This window comes from Propithecus coquereli, unplaced genomic scaffold (assembly GCF_000956105.1).
Source record: "Propithecus coquereli isolate 6110/MARCELLA unplaced genomic scaffold, Pcoq_1.0 Scaffold72, whole genome shotgun sequence".
In the NCBI taxonomy this organism is placed as follows: Eukaryota; Metazoa; Chordata; class Mammalia; order Primates; family Indriidae; genus Propithecus; species Propithecus coquereli.
This window is the reverse complement of record NW_012153285.1, coordinates 499,407-513,941: the sequence shown is the minus strand read 5'-3', so window position 1 is coordinate 513,941 and position 14,535 is coordinate 499,407. Positions and strand designations below refer to the sequence as shown.

At 38.8% G+C, this 14,535-nt stretch overlaps 1 protein-coding gene across 1 annotated transcript in view; it reads left to right on the top strand.

Moving 5' to 3' along the window:
• LRIG3 (leucine-rich repeats and immunoglobulin-like domains 3) overlaps positions 1-13,866 on the top strand; it is a 45,881-nt gene extending 32,015 nt beyond the window's left edge. The window contains exons 10-19 of the mRNA XM_012661572.1: positions 660-731; positions 2,834-2,905; positions 3,393-3,556; positions 5,523-5,843; positions 6,974-7,255; positions 8,208-8,660; positions 9,440-9,598; positions 11,236-11,379; positions 11,684-11,959; positions 13,207-13,866. Of these exons, the coding sequence (XP_012517026.1) occupies positions 660-731; positions 2,834-2,905; positions 3,393-3,556; positions 5,523-5,843; positions 6,974-7,255; positions 8,208-8,660; positions 9,440-9,598; positions 11,236-11,379; positions 11,684-11,959; positions 13,207-13,454 (2,191 nt within the window). The 3' untranslated portion in view covers positions 13,455-13,866. The remainder of the gene's footprint in view (positions 1-659; positions 732-2,833; positions 2,906-3,392; positions 3,557-5,522; positions 5,844-6,973; positions 7,256-8,207; positions 8,661-9,439; positions 9,599-11,235; positions 11,380-11,683; positions 11,960-13,206) is intronic.
• The last annotated feature ends 669 nt before the right edge of the window (positions 13,867-14,535 follow it).

Here is a 14,535-nt window from a genome sequence, read left to right as displayed (position 1 = left end):
ATTTTTAACTATTCTGAGTGCTTAGACTTTTTGAGGATTGTCCTGTGTAAAAGGCAGTACACTTACCAACTTCAACATTTTGAAATCTTCAGTGGTGCACACTCCTCACAGGAACTTTTAAATGAAGTGATCTAGTGTCCACTGATAATGCCGCAGTAGGTTCCAAGTAATACAGGATGAAAATATAGTTAGCCATAAAATGGTCTTGCAGATGGCCAAATCACACGTTTTAAGCCAGCAGTTTCCAAATCGAGTTCCACATAGCCACAGACTCCTATGGGTGATGAAGGTATCCACAGAGGAGAAGGAGAAAACCTCCCCCTATTATCTGCTTTATTTATTAGAGTTCTAAGACAATTTACTTGAGATAAAGTTTCTGCCTGTTCCTGAAAGGACTTTGAAAAACAGTGTTTTGATTTAATCAGCAGAGTAACTTATTGAATACCTATTTTTGTTGGGCTCTTTGTTGAATGCTTTGCAAACTATTTTAAATTATGTTATTGAAATAGATGGTGTGGATACATTTTTACAGGGTATATTATTTAATTGAAAAAAATAGAATTGTTCACAAATGATTTAAAAAGCAATTCTGATTATGAGAGTTCCACCCCCAAAATGGCTTTTTAAATTAACTATTCCAACATATTTTTTTTTTCTAGAACACTCCAGGGAAACCGGATACGATCTATCACCAAAAAAGCCTTCACTGGTTTGGATGCCTTAGAACATCTGTGAGTAGCTGAAATTTAGTTACCCTAAAGGCAATAAAAGATGGTTATTTGTGTGTCATGAAAGATAAACTAGAATGTAATTTTGTTGGCGTCCTCCCAGTGCCATAAAATGTGTTTACACATCTGCGTATCATCTGTCTCTCCATCTCTTTCTGATCCTGTCTGCCTACCTACCTATTTACCTGTCTATATGGAAGTATACAGGTATATGTTTTCCTTTGTGTTTAAGGACGTTGCTATATTTCGTTAATGGGCTTTCATTTGTTTTTCTCAAGTAGTGATATATTTAATTAAAAAAACACACACATCGTGCACCCACTACATGTTGAGCATCGTGCCACATATTTATATATGTTGTCTCATTTAATCTTTACAACAATACTATTCAGTCGCTATTAGTATCTTTATTTTTAAGTTAAGCAGAAGTCCTTAGAGCTAATTGATTCCATTGGACAGTTAAGAAGATAACTTGGATTTTAAAGATCAAAAGAGACAATTCCCCAAAATGCCTAAAAGTGACTGACATAAGGAGGGTTTTAATACTACTTTGAGAATTTTTGTTAGTTTTTTATTGCTGTTGTCTAATTTTAACATGTATCATCCATCCCCTCCATTGTTTTCTTTTGTTAGTGACCCATCAGTTAGCAACTGGCAGAAGCAGGACGCAAACCAGAGCTGCTTCTGCCTACGCAGTGTCCTCGCATCACGGCAGGTGGTCTCTGCCCCCATTCTTAGTAACTCCTGGCACACATTTTTGAAATGACACTTAGGATCTCAGCCACTAGGAATTTTCAGCTACTAGGAGAGGAAAACTAGGTAACCTTGATAGGTGTCAGACCCTGCGTGGGCATCGTGTTTAGACTTATTTACCCAACCAGCTGCTTAGCACTTGTACAAAGTAATAATATGCTGTGTCTACTCTCTTAAAGAATGCTTGTAGCCAAAAGTTTTACTATCTATTAACTTGGACATAAGTTACAATTTAAAATATACATTTGCTTTGTGTTCTCATTTTTGCTATAGATTGAGGGTGAAGATTTAGCTGTTATCTATAAACCACCCTGTCATCTTCTGACTGCACCAGTTCGAGGGAGATCTATCTGTATTGCTAACCTTACTAAGAGTGCAGCAGTTCACATTGTACTAGGATGATTGTGCAAAGCTGAGTTTTGGAAGGGCGGAAGGAAAACTAGCCAAAGGGGTTTGTCATCTGGCCCATTCCATTTCTGGGAAAGTGGAATTACTGGATCAGTAGAGTATTAATCTCTGCTTCAGTTTCCTTAAACCTCCCTTGACTCTCCCAGCTTTCTCTCTACCCATGTCTGGTTCTCTCTTTCTTTTCCTGCCACTTGTCTCAATATCGCCTTTGTATACTCTGACCCCTGTAAAGGAAGACAGAGTAGTCATCAATGTAGTGAATACTTTAATTCAAACTGCTTATATCTGCTAGTTCAAAAGAAAAGCAGCCCAAAATATTCCCTCATTTTGTAAACGTCCAGCCTGAAGTGTGTATTTGTTTTAACAAGTACTTCTTGTCTGAACATCTTCCTGCCTTTATGTTAGTGAGTCGTGCATGGCAGATGTAGGCTAGTGGTTAAAAAGCATAGATTTTGGAATTGAAAATGATTGTTTCAACTCTCACCTTCCCCGTTCGTGCTGAGGTAGCTAGTAATTTTCTCTTGGGTTGCTGTAGGAATAAAAGCAGTGATACATGTAAATCACTTAACTGGGTACATATCACAGAAAGTATTGTATAAATGATGTTTTTAAAAAGCATAATTAATGAGGAATTTCATTTGTGTATTTAAGTGTTACTAATAGTTGCTAATTTGAATAATGAGAAATACAATAAAATAATATAGCAGCATAGCTTGCATCCTAATGAGTCAAATAACCTATACCGTAACAGAACCTGTCTCTGATGCAGATACTCTCATTCTTCAGCCCAAGCTCTGTATTTTATTCTGCCGGAGTGGCCCCATTCATGTATTCCAGCACACAGAGTTTTGGTGAATAGGGTGGGCACTGTGGATCCAGACTTTGCCTGAAAGCACAAAATGACCATGGTTTGCTCTGATGCATTTGGTGTGATTGTCTTTCAGAGACCTGAGTGACAACGCAATCATGTCTTTACAAGGCAATGCATTTTCACAAATGAAGAAACTTCAACAATTGTAAGCTTTTCTTTTTCTGCCAAGAATTTCAGATAAAGTATAGAGGGGAAAACTGTCATATGGTATCATCTTAGGTTAAGTGTCTATGAAAAGTGTCTAGTACATTCTTAACATTACTTAATTTTTATAGCACAAAACAAAAGGAGTTTGTTAGTTGTTTCCTTTGTTGAAATGAGGAGGTTTTTCTTTCTGTCTTGAATTTGCAACTTAAATTTGTGGGACCAAATATAGTACAGTGTGTAAATATAGTAGCCATTTTTTAGTTGTAAGGTATTTTTGATGTATCAACACTTCTGTCTCAGTGGGACAATAAGAACAACAACAAAAAGAGTCATGCATTTTAAGATGGACTGTAGAATATTTGTTATGTAGGATATGTGTATTTAATTTCCAAATTGATTGCTTTATTACTATTTACTTGGGTTTAGTTTACTTGTAGAAATCTGCATTTCATACAGAACAAATTGAATGTAATTACTCTCCTCAGGCATTTAAATACATCAAGCCTTTTGTGTGATTGCCAACTAAAATGGCTCCCGCAGTGGGTGGCAGAAAACAACTTTCAGACCTTTGTAAATGCCAGTTGTGCCCATCCTCAACTGCTAAAAGGAAGAAGTATCTTTGCTGTTAGCCCAGATGGCTTTGTGTGTGGTAAGTATACGTATTGCCCTTGCCTTTTATTGATTCTTTTTTTCCTCCCATTTATCCAAATAATGGTTTTGAATAGATTTATGTTCTTTTACATAAAGCTTTTATTTCTGCTGAGGTTGACAAAAAATGGATCTATAGTTTGCTGATTGTTTTAATTTTACAGATGGGAAAGAGAGTTCTCTAAAATTGCTTCATTTTTGTTTTGGCATCAGGGTGGTTTGGTGGAAAGAGAATGACATTGGATCTTGGGAGAACTGAAGGATGGTCCCAGCCCTTGCATTTAATTTAAATTCCCTACACCTTAGTGTCTGCATGCATGAAAAGGGACTGTGTTATCTGCTCTTGTCAAGAGGCTCACATGAAAGAGAAAATCATTAGCTAATGATCTATGGGTTCCTTAAAAATTAACTATTGGTGGGTAAAGCATTACAAGTAATAGGACATTTGAATTTATCATGAATAATTTTAAGGTTTTAGCATCGAAGAATCTCAGCATTAGAAGTCTACTTACCCAAAGTTCACATAGCTAGTTAGTAGCAGATCTTGATTTTAAAAAAGAAAAAATTTCCATCTCTAGTGCAGTTTTCTGTCTGTTGTACTGCACTGCTGTTACAGTTAGCTGCCATGGAGACCTTTGTAAAAATAAATGTGTGTATAAAATATAAAACCAAAATTTGCTTATATTTAAGTATGTATTCAGATATTCAGAACCTTATTTTACATGGGCATTTGAAAATTTACTTAAAATTGCCTTGTCTACAGTATGTTTTTTTTTTTAGATTGCAGCATTAAACAGAGCCAACAGTTTCTGGAAATAAAACCTCTGATGTAGTTTTTGGATCTGAATGAGCTTTTGGCATTCATCTGTAAGGGCTTGTGCTGTTCCTTTCCCATGGTCCTTATTTCACAGTTCTCTAGTCCTAAGATATGAGCTCCCAATTTCTTTGAGACATATGTGTATACCATCCTTAGTTTTTTTTTCACTTTATTGTGAATCTGAACATTTATTTATCAGATGAGAATTTTAGAATAATACAAAAGAAGAAACCACCTTGATTACAGCATGCAGGCATGGCATTGAAATATAGCAGCGTTGGTGTTACCAGAGCATCCCCTACACCCTATTCTTACATATAAAAGTTATTTTTTCAGCATACCCAAGTAATACACTTTGATAGATCCAAGATGTTTCCTTCTGAGTTTATACCATCTTTGAGAAACTAAAGTTCAAAAAGGTAACTTTTCCAAAAAGTAACAGAACTAAAAATAACTGTTTAGAATGAAAGAGTTGCTTAGCACTAATTATAATGTAGCCTTGACAGTGTAGCACAGAGGCATGATTGATTGGCTGCTCGAAGCTCGAGGCCGAAGCCAGTGTCTTGCAGTTACTTTTGGAGATGCTTTTTTGTTTGCTATGGGATTTTTCTTTTTTGGGCTCTACCTGAATTACTGCTTTTTAACATTGATTCTGGTTTTGGTAAATGGGGTGTTAATTGCTATCTTTAGTAATATTGATTAATCACAATTGGTGTTTGATTTCTTAATTTTGCTGTTCCTTATTTATGGAGAACATGGAGATAGTTATAGTTCCTGATAGTAGCATTTAAAGATGATGATCCACGAGCCTGGAAGTTTTTTAACTGCTGTCTTCTTATATTTATACAAAGCACAAGGGGTTCCGGAATAAGCTATGTCTTTTCTGATAGTTCCAAAATAACAGTCTCCTCTCAGATAATAATGCTTGATAAGCAGGTCTCTGTATCTATTTGAAATGAATGAGCTACTTTCTAAACATCCTCCCAAGGTATCATTTCAACACTGGGACGACTAGTGTGTCTGTAAAGCACACAGAAAGGGTAAAGCCTAAGCAGCTATTTGTTTTGCATTTCTTGGTGTTCGAATTTGAGCAGCATTTGGATTCTTGAGCCTTAACATGGTTTTGTTTCCTCCTCTCCATTTTGAGCAGATGATTTTCCCAAACCCCAGATCACAGTTCAACCAGAAACACAGTCAGCAATAAAAGGCTCCAATTTGAGTTTCATTTGCTCAGCTGCCAGCAGCAGTGACTCCCCAATGACTTTTGCTTGGAAGAAAGACAATGAACTACTCCATGACGCTGAAATGGAAAATTATGCACACCTCCGGGCCCAAGGTGGCGAGGTGATGGAGTATACCACCATTCTTCGACTGCACAATGTGGAATTTGCCAGTGAAGGGAAATATCAGTGTGTCATCTCCAATCACTTCGGCTCATCCTACTCTGTCAAAGCAAAGCTTACAGTAAATAGTATGTGATCTGACTTTTCCTTCAGCATTTAAAGACAACTTTTAGAAACAGAAAGCACCTGGTTTCCTCTCCCTCTTGTTCTTAACCCCGTCCTTTCCTCTGACAGTTCCCCACCTGACTCTTCCTGTTCTCACTTCTCACTACACAAAATTAAGATTCTTGATTATTTGTGTCTAAGCCAGGAGTTATTGTATTGACGACACTATACTCAGCGTGATAGGTAACACAGAGGTGAACCAGACAGGTTTTGCTCTTTGGGAGCTCACCATGTACTATTCTCATGTGGGAGGCCACAAAGTATAGAGTTAAATGCACACTGCCTTTAATTTAGAGATCTGGGTGTGAGTCCTTCCACTCTTGTTTCTGGCTGTATGACTCTTAACAGGTTACTGAATGTCTCTCTGCCTCCGCTTCTCCATCTTACAATTAGAGATATGGAGGTATTATGATCATTAAATAAAATAACGTGTGAAAATGACTTACCAAAACGCCTGGAATACAGGTGGTGCACTGTAAATGCAATCCACATTAGCTGCTATTAATAAAAGTATATCATTGTTTGTTTTGTATGGAAGGCATACAGTTCACTGTAGGATACTCACCACTTTGTCCTTTAACTATTTGTTTCTGCCATGGGAGAATATTTTGGATGTGATTTATTAATGCATTCACTCCACAAATAATTTCTGAGGCCTGGCACATAGAACAGTTTTGAGTTTAAATTGTAGGAGAAAACACATGTCTTAAAGTCATGTTAGAGCCACCAGGAGGGACTTTAAAAAACATGGATGAAGTGAGTGGTCAGGGTACAAAGAGATTAATTGATATGCCCAGGATGTCACAGTTCATTATTGGGGAAACTAAAAGAGGCCAGAAAACAGCAGAAGAGCTTCAGTCTAAGGATCGGATGAGCTGTTTTTCATCTTGACTCCATCATTTCTGTATTTGTGTAACCTTTAGGAAGTCTTTTAATCTTTCCATCCCAACTTTAGTTTCCTTGTCTTGATATTGGAAATAACCCGTCTTATCTATGTTAGGGACATTTGTAAGTATCAAACAAAAAATAGAAGGGAAGGCAGGTGAACCTCTAAAACACCATAGCGCTAATGCCCACGCTTTTCTGGTTTCAGTGCTTCCCTCATTCACCAAGACCCCCATGGACCTCACCATCCGTGCTGGGGCTATGGCGCGCTTGGAGTGTGCTGCTGTGGGACACCCGGCCCCGCAGATCGCCTGGCAGAAGGATGGGGGCACAGACTTCCCAGCTGCAAGGGAGAGACGCATGCATGTGATGCCCGAGGATGATGTATTCTTCATCGTGGATGTGAAAATAGAGGACATCGGGGTGTATAGCTGCACAGCTCAAAACAGTGCGGGGAGTATTTCTGCGAATGCAACTCTGACTGTCCTAGGTAGGTGAATTTTTTAAGATTCTGTAGTATAAGTCAGTCTTGAAGATACTAGCTCACACAAAGGCCATAAGTGCCAAAAGTTGTGAGCGTGAGAGATGAAGATCCGTAGCGCACTAAGGCACTGCCATTCCCTAAAAAGAACAAATGACCTCTTAGAAACTTTGAAGTCACGAGTGCCTTCCATCCTCAAGTCGGTGGCGGGTGAGATGAATCCGCCCCTGCATTCTGAGGAGAGGGGGTGAGTAAAAGCTTTGATGCTTTCCCTTTTTGAAGGGATCATCCTCCTACACTCTATGTGCAGTCTCTACAAATAGTCTTAACACTATAAAGAACATGCAAGAAAATAAATGTAGCAACACATTGGGAAGGACCTATTCTGTTTTCTCAGACTACCATACCGTTCTGGAAATCAGAGTTCTTTTTCATCTTTTACATAAACAACTGCTTTTTAAAAATTTGAGCACATTTGTCATTCAGGTATCTTGGAAAGAGTCAAAGTAATGTATTAAGATACCAAATAATACAAATAAATTATTGTCAGAATTTTAGTATAGGCCTAGGCATTGGGCCCTATAAAGTTTTATTTTAAGAACTTAGGCATTCTGAATTTTTTTATCCATCAACATATCTTGTGCCTGAAATTATTTTTATACTTTCTATTTTTTAAAAAAAGGTTCTGTTTCCCCTGTCCCCCACCCACCACCAATTTTCTAATTTTGGCAAGAGTGAGGGAGGTTGAGATAAAAAATAGTAAATGTTATCCTTAACTGGTGTTGTGAGTAAATGACAGCAGAATAATGAAATCCCAAATGTTGTGTATGTTTAGGCCCTTAAAAAAGTATGTCTAAGAAGTTGTGGGAAAATAAAATTTTAGATTTCAATTCGAATAAATTCAAATGCTATACAAACTGAATTTCATCTAGCAAATTAAAAGCATAACTTGTCATTTCAGAAACGCCATCATTTTTGCGGCCTCTGTTAGACCGAACTGTAACCAAGGGAGAAACGGCCGTCCTGCAGTGCATTGCTGGAGGGAGCCCTCCCCCCAGACTGAACTGGACCAAAGATGACAGCCCTTTGGTGGTAACAGAAAGGCACTTTTTTGCAGCAGGCAACCAGCTGCTGATTATTGTGGACTCCGATGTCAGCGACGCTGGGAAATACACGTGCGAGATGTCTAATACCCTTGGCACTGAGAGAGGCAACGTGCGCCTCAGTGTGATCCCCACTCCTACCTGCGACTCCCCTCAGATGACTGCCCCATCGTTAGACGATGACGGATGGGCCACTGTGGGTGTCGTGATCATAGCCGTGGTCTGCTGTGTGGTAGGCACGTCGCTCGTGTGGGTGGTCATCATATACCACACACGGCGGAGGAATGAAGATTGCAGCGTTACCAACACAGGTGTGTAAACAGGAGCTTGGCACAGGCTGAGGCAGTCATGTGTAGTTGCGGTTCTGCAAATACTTCCAGAATGTGTGTCTTGCAGTCTGAATCCATCTCTGAAGTGTGACTCATTTGTTTCAAGCTGCAGAAATATGGTTAGCTAAAAACAACACTCTGGCCCCAAATAAAGTTGCTGTTTAAAGATTAGTAGCTAATACTTGTTAAAACCTCATGAGAATATCCTGTTGGCTGTGAGGTAAAATCCAAATCACAGAGTGAAATGGTCTGACTCCTTCACAAGACGTTGACAGAGAATCAGGAACAGCCCTCAGTACGAGGTTTACTGTCCACAGTAGTAGTGTGTGTTGTGTGTGTGCATCTCAGTGGGAGTTTCATTATTAGCGGGACAGGAGTTAGGACTTGATTAATATGTGCAAAGTCAGATACCGATTAATGATACTGAACAGCGAATATGGCAGAAATCAAGTGTAATTCAAGAACCTAGATACTGTCTCATGAAAATTCTTAAGTTTTTATCTTTCTAAACATTTGTTATTTTTGAAATTTGGGAGGTGCATCCAGCAAGTGATAACATAGAAAATCAGCTAATACTTCCCAGAGTAGCAAAGCCCTCATTTCCTTTCCTGAATGCTGTACAGTCAAGATGGTTTTGCCAGAGTAGATCTTCCTTGATTTGATTTATACAGAAATCAAAATAGTCTGTACTATTCATCGGAGAAGCCTGTGGGACAATCACGATCATTCTTGGACAATAGAATGCTGCTGTTTTATTACAGATGAGACCAACCTGCCAGCAGATATACCGAGTTATTTGTCCTCTCAGGGGACGTTGGCTGACAGACAGGATGGGTACGTCTCCTCGGAAAGTGGAAGCCACCACCAGTTCGTCACATCTTCAGGTGGCGGATTTTTCTTACCCCAACATGACAATAGTGGTAAGTGTTTAAAATCAATATGGGCTGTGGAGGTTTTGTAGTCATATGGTGGAAGGCTCCTCAGAGATAATATTTTCATAATAAAAAATATATTTTCATAAGAAATCAACTGATATTTAGGACCTGGCTCAAGATCACCAACAAGGCTGAAATTACATAGTTTTATACCCTTCTCTTAAATACCAGAAAAAAAATCGTCGTTTCTGACAGTAAAAGACACATAGGTTAAGTCAAATTTAATTCTTCCATGCAATGTAACATTTCCATTACATCATAAATGTTCTTTGGCCCTGAATGTTTTCCTTCCTTAAAAGACATTCATTGGTTTCATGCATGGTCTTAAAAGTCATACAGTTTATGTCCTTCTATTAGAGAAGTCTACCTTTGACCCTTGCTTTAAATGCTGCTTGGTTTTGAGCGTAGTAGTAGAAGCAGCATAATACAGGAGCACAGGCCTGGCTTAAAACCCACTTCTGCCACTCACTCCTGTACGGTTGGGCGGTTAACAGTACTTCCCAATGAGGTGGTTTTACAAATGAAATGGAAAACTATGCAGTGCTTGGCTCATTTAAGGGCATAGCAAGTGGAAGCCATCGATGTTATTTTCAAACATTTTACCATCTTTTCCCACAAGCTTTTATTGACTATTTTCTCTGTGCCAGACATTGTAGTTGGGAGGGAAGTATATTTTCAGTTTCACAGTTCAGTCAGTGGTGAGATAAACAATTGAAAAAATAATTACAAAGTCATGGAGAATATAGAGTTAGAAGACCTGAATGTAAAAGTGAGTATTTTGGTTAGACCCATTTGGTAGCAAAGAGCAGAGACCCAAGCTTGTTCAAATATAATGGGATTAACAGAAAAGACACTTACAAAAACTCAAAGGGACAGAACTGGAGCATAGTAGTGCCAAGCCACCTGGGTGCTGGAGCCAGAGATGGGTCTGCTCCCGGAGCAGCACTAGACGCTGCCAGCATTACCATGTCACCTTCTGCATGTCGCCTTCTCTCTCAGAACACCCTCCATCCCTTGACTGCCCAGTTTCTGTTTCCCTGACACGTGGCCCATCATGACATCTCTAACCCTGACAGTATTGCTTATTTCTCAACTGCTGTATCCACTACCAGCTGACATAACATTTCTGGGTTGTTTTGTTCAAAAACCCACAAGGTGATTTTTTTGGCTAAGCTCGTCTTTGAACTGGGACACTGAGAGGCCATCAGTCAAGTGCCAGTCCCTGGTTCTGGTCATCTGTGACATTTTGTAGGAAGGGGACAGTGCTGATGGCATGTGGTTCAAACCGTGGCTGCTTTGGCTGTAGGATCCACACACAGATCACCTTCCATCAGAGACTGGGTGGGACCAGCAACAAGGTCAGCACACCCAGCACAGTGGTTATAAGTCCTCTTTTAGTGAGCTGTAACAAATTTACTCAATTACTAATCCATAGGCTTCAATAAATTTTAAAAAAACTTACTATAAATTTTTGCAGTTTGTTTTCTATATGATGTCCTAGCCAAATATTCATCTATAACAATTTTTTCCATTCTGTAAATACGGAAAATACCAGAATTGGAGAGAATGTTGAATGGCACTTGAATAGAGTTGGTTCAGTGACTAAGATTTCTGTTTTAAAGGGACCTGCCATATTGACAACAGCAGCGAAGCTGATGTGGAAGCTGCCACGGATCTGTTCCTTTGTCCCTTTCTGGGATCCTCAGGCCCTGTGTATTTGAAGGGGAACGTGTATGGCTCAGATCCTTTTGAAGCCTATCATACAGGTGTGTGGTTTTCTTGCCTGAGTATTGGTCTGTTTCCTAGAGCAGCGGTCCCCAACCTTTTTGGCACCAGAGACTGGTTTCATAGAAGATGGTTTTCCCGTAGGTCAAAGGTAGCAGGGTGGGATGTCATGGGTTTGCGGGGAGGTGATGCGGAGCTCAGGCGGTGGGTGACACGCGGCCCGTTTCCTAACAGGCCACAGGCTGGCACTGGGCCAAGGCCCAGGGATTGGGGACTGCAGTCCTAGAGAGACTTTTAAAAGTGCTAAGCATTATCTCCATCTGATATTGTCCCCAAATTAAAAAGGTTGCAGTCCTGATCCAAGAACAGCTTTAATGGAGCACTACGAGCCCAGTTTCGTAAAGAAAAAGGAGTGCTACCCGTGCTCTCATCCATCAGAAGAATCCTGCGAACGTGGCTTGAATAACACAGGATGGCCTTCGCATGTGAGGAAGCTGCTGAACACAAGTTACTCTCAAAATGAGGGACCTGGAATGAAAAATTTGTGTCTAAACAAGTCCTCTTTAGATTTCAGTACAAGTCCAGAGCCAGCATCGGTTACATCGAGTAATTCTTTCATGGGTAAGTTTATTAAATTACCAGGTACCTTGTCTCAGGACCCACACTCCAACTTGCCTGTTGGGGGAGGTGGTGTGAGCCTTGAATGTTGCCCTGGGAAGAGTGCTTGCTTTAGTGATGCTGCTGTGACCGGTGAGCACAAATGTTTCTAAAAGCAGAGTCAGAGGTGGGGATTTCATTTGATGATGTGTTTAATCTATAACTAAGCCTTAGGAGCTTTCTGGGTAACACTGTGTGTGGCATTGACTATGAGACAAGAGTTTGGGGAGTGACTTAGGAGCTCAGCTTGTCAGCCATGTGGAAAAAGTGGTTTTGGGCTCCCACAGTCTTTGGGGTGGAGTTGTGTGCTCTGCATAATTGTGGTTTGGTATGTCTAGTGGCTTCTAACTGAACCCGCAGCAGAAGGGTGGGAAACAGCATCCTACCTAGCAACTGCTGCTAGTCAGACAAGCTGGACTACCTTTGGCAAAGGAAACCATTGGAGCCTGAAGCTCAAGTTGGTGGTGGTAGATGCTGGCTGGCACCAAGATCACAGTGTAGATTATTTGGTCTAGTGCATGGGGACAATGGGACAGAAGAACTGAGATCATCCTTTGTACTGAATGGAGAGAAATGGGAAAATGAGCCACAACTTCCCTTGTGTTAAAAAAAAAAGTAGAATCTTAAAATATTTTACCCAGCTTTTAAGAAATTTTATGTTCTTTCACAGTATAATTATATATATTCCTTTTTGAAAAGAATGAAAGTAGTATGTTTTGTATGACTGAGGCACGCATTTGAGTTAATCGAATAATATTTTGCTACATTTAATGAAGAAAGGGCAAGATATAGGATTATTTTGAAAGAAACTTTTTATGTTCAGACACAATTAACTTGTATGTAACTGTTCAACATGCCTTTCACAGAGAATTGTGGGCTCTCAAGTACCAAAACTAGGATTTGGGGCAACATATATTGGGGAACTTTAGAAACTTCATTGCACCATGGCTAATATGACTCTAGGTCATGAGAAGTGATAAAGAATGGATGCATTCGTTCAGTGGATGTAAATAAGGAGGAGTACAAATGTCTTTTGCTCCATTCTGTAAGTAAACTACACAGATATACATACACCTGCGTACCATCACATGGACTTGTGGAAAACGTTTATGCATGGTCACAGAGTAAGATGCTTCTTTGTTTGAAATGTGTTTTGTTGACTTACATGCTTGAAAAAGGACCCATGTGCTCAAGGGGTTTCTTTCTTTCAGGTACATTTGGAAAACCTCTCAGGAGACCTCACCTCGATGCCTATTCAGGCTTGGGACAGCAGCCATCAGATTGTCAGCCAAGAGCCTTTCACTTGAAAGCTCATTCTTCCCCAGAGTTGGACTCTGAGTCAGAGGAAGATGGAAAAGAAAGGACAGATTTTCAGGAAGAAAATCACATTTGTGCCTATAAACAGACATTAGGAAACTACAGGACTCCAAATTTTCAGTCTTTTGACTTGGACACATAGACTGAATGGGACCAAAGAAAAGCTTTAACATACTACCTCAAGTGAACTTTTATTTAAAAGAAAGAGAATCCTATGTTTTTAAATGGAGTTATGAATTTTAAAAGGATAAAATGCCTTATTTATACAGATGAACCAAAATTACAAAAAGTTATAAAAATTTTATACTGGGAGTAACTTTCGTATAAGAATACCTTTTTAAACTACTTTATAACTTTGTTTTATGCAGAAAGTATCTTATGTAAATTAATGGTATAAATCCATGACTATTTTATGTATTTTTATAATGCCAGATTTCTTTTTATTGAAAATAAGTACTAAAGCCTTTTAAATAATACCTGTCTTGTATCTTTTTTGAATAGAGTTTACTTCATTTTATTTTGCACATTATATTTAATAAAATGTGTCATTTTGATGCCAAGCCCATTTTATACAATAACAATTTTTATTGTTTTCAACACATGGTAGGCTTAATGAGCTCACATTATAATGTCTCAAATTGATGAAAATTATATTTAGTCCACTAAAGTATAAGCAGAAATGACCATTCTCCCTACCTGCCAGGACTGTTGTAATACAGATTGAGATCAGATTGGTGTATGTGAAATCGCACTGTAAACAAGAAGGAGCAACAATGATTTGAGATAATGTTAATTTATTTCTAACTCTACAAAGATTTTTTGTTACAGTCTGGTGTAATATTGTACTGACCATTGTTTCAATCACTGCTCAATCCATGTTTCCTTAATTGTAATAATGGCTAATGTGATCTAATGCCTCATGCTTATCTAAATAGTTTCACTTCACCATCTCTTTTATTATAACCAGCAAGTGGTTTATTGCACATTTTTATATCTAAAATGGTTATAGCAGAGTGAATTTTTATGTACTGTTCCAGGTTATGCTAGGATGCTGGTATATTTTTTTCTCTTATTACTGATTTTCTGCTGAATGAGCAGTTCATATATAAATGATACTTCTAAGCTATTTAGCATTCTTTAAGAATTAAAGTATTTCCTTAGTTTGGTCATCACAGCTCTACTTATTAAAACTATCAAATCTATTTAAAACATAAAACTATTTA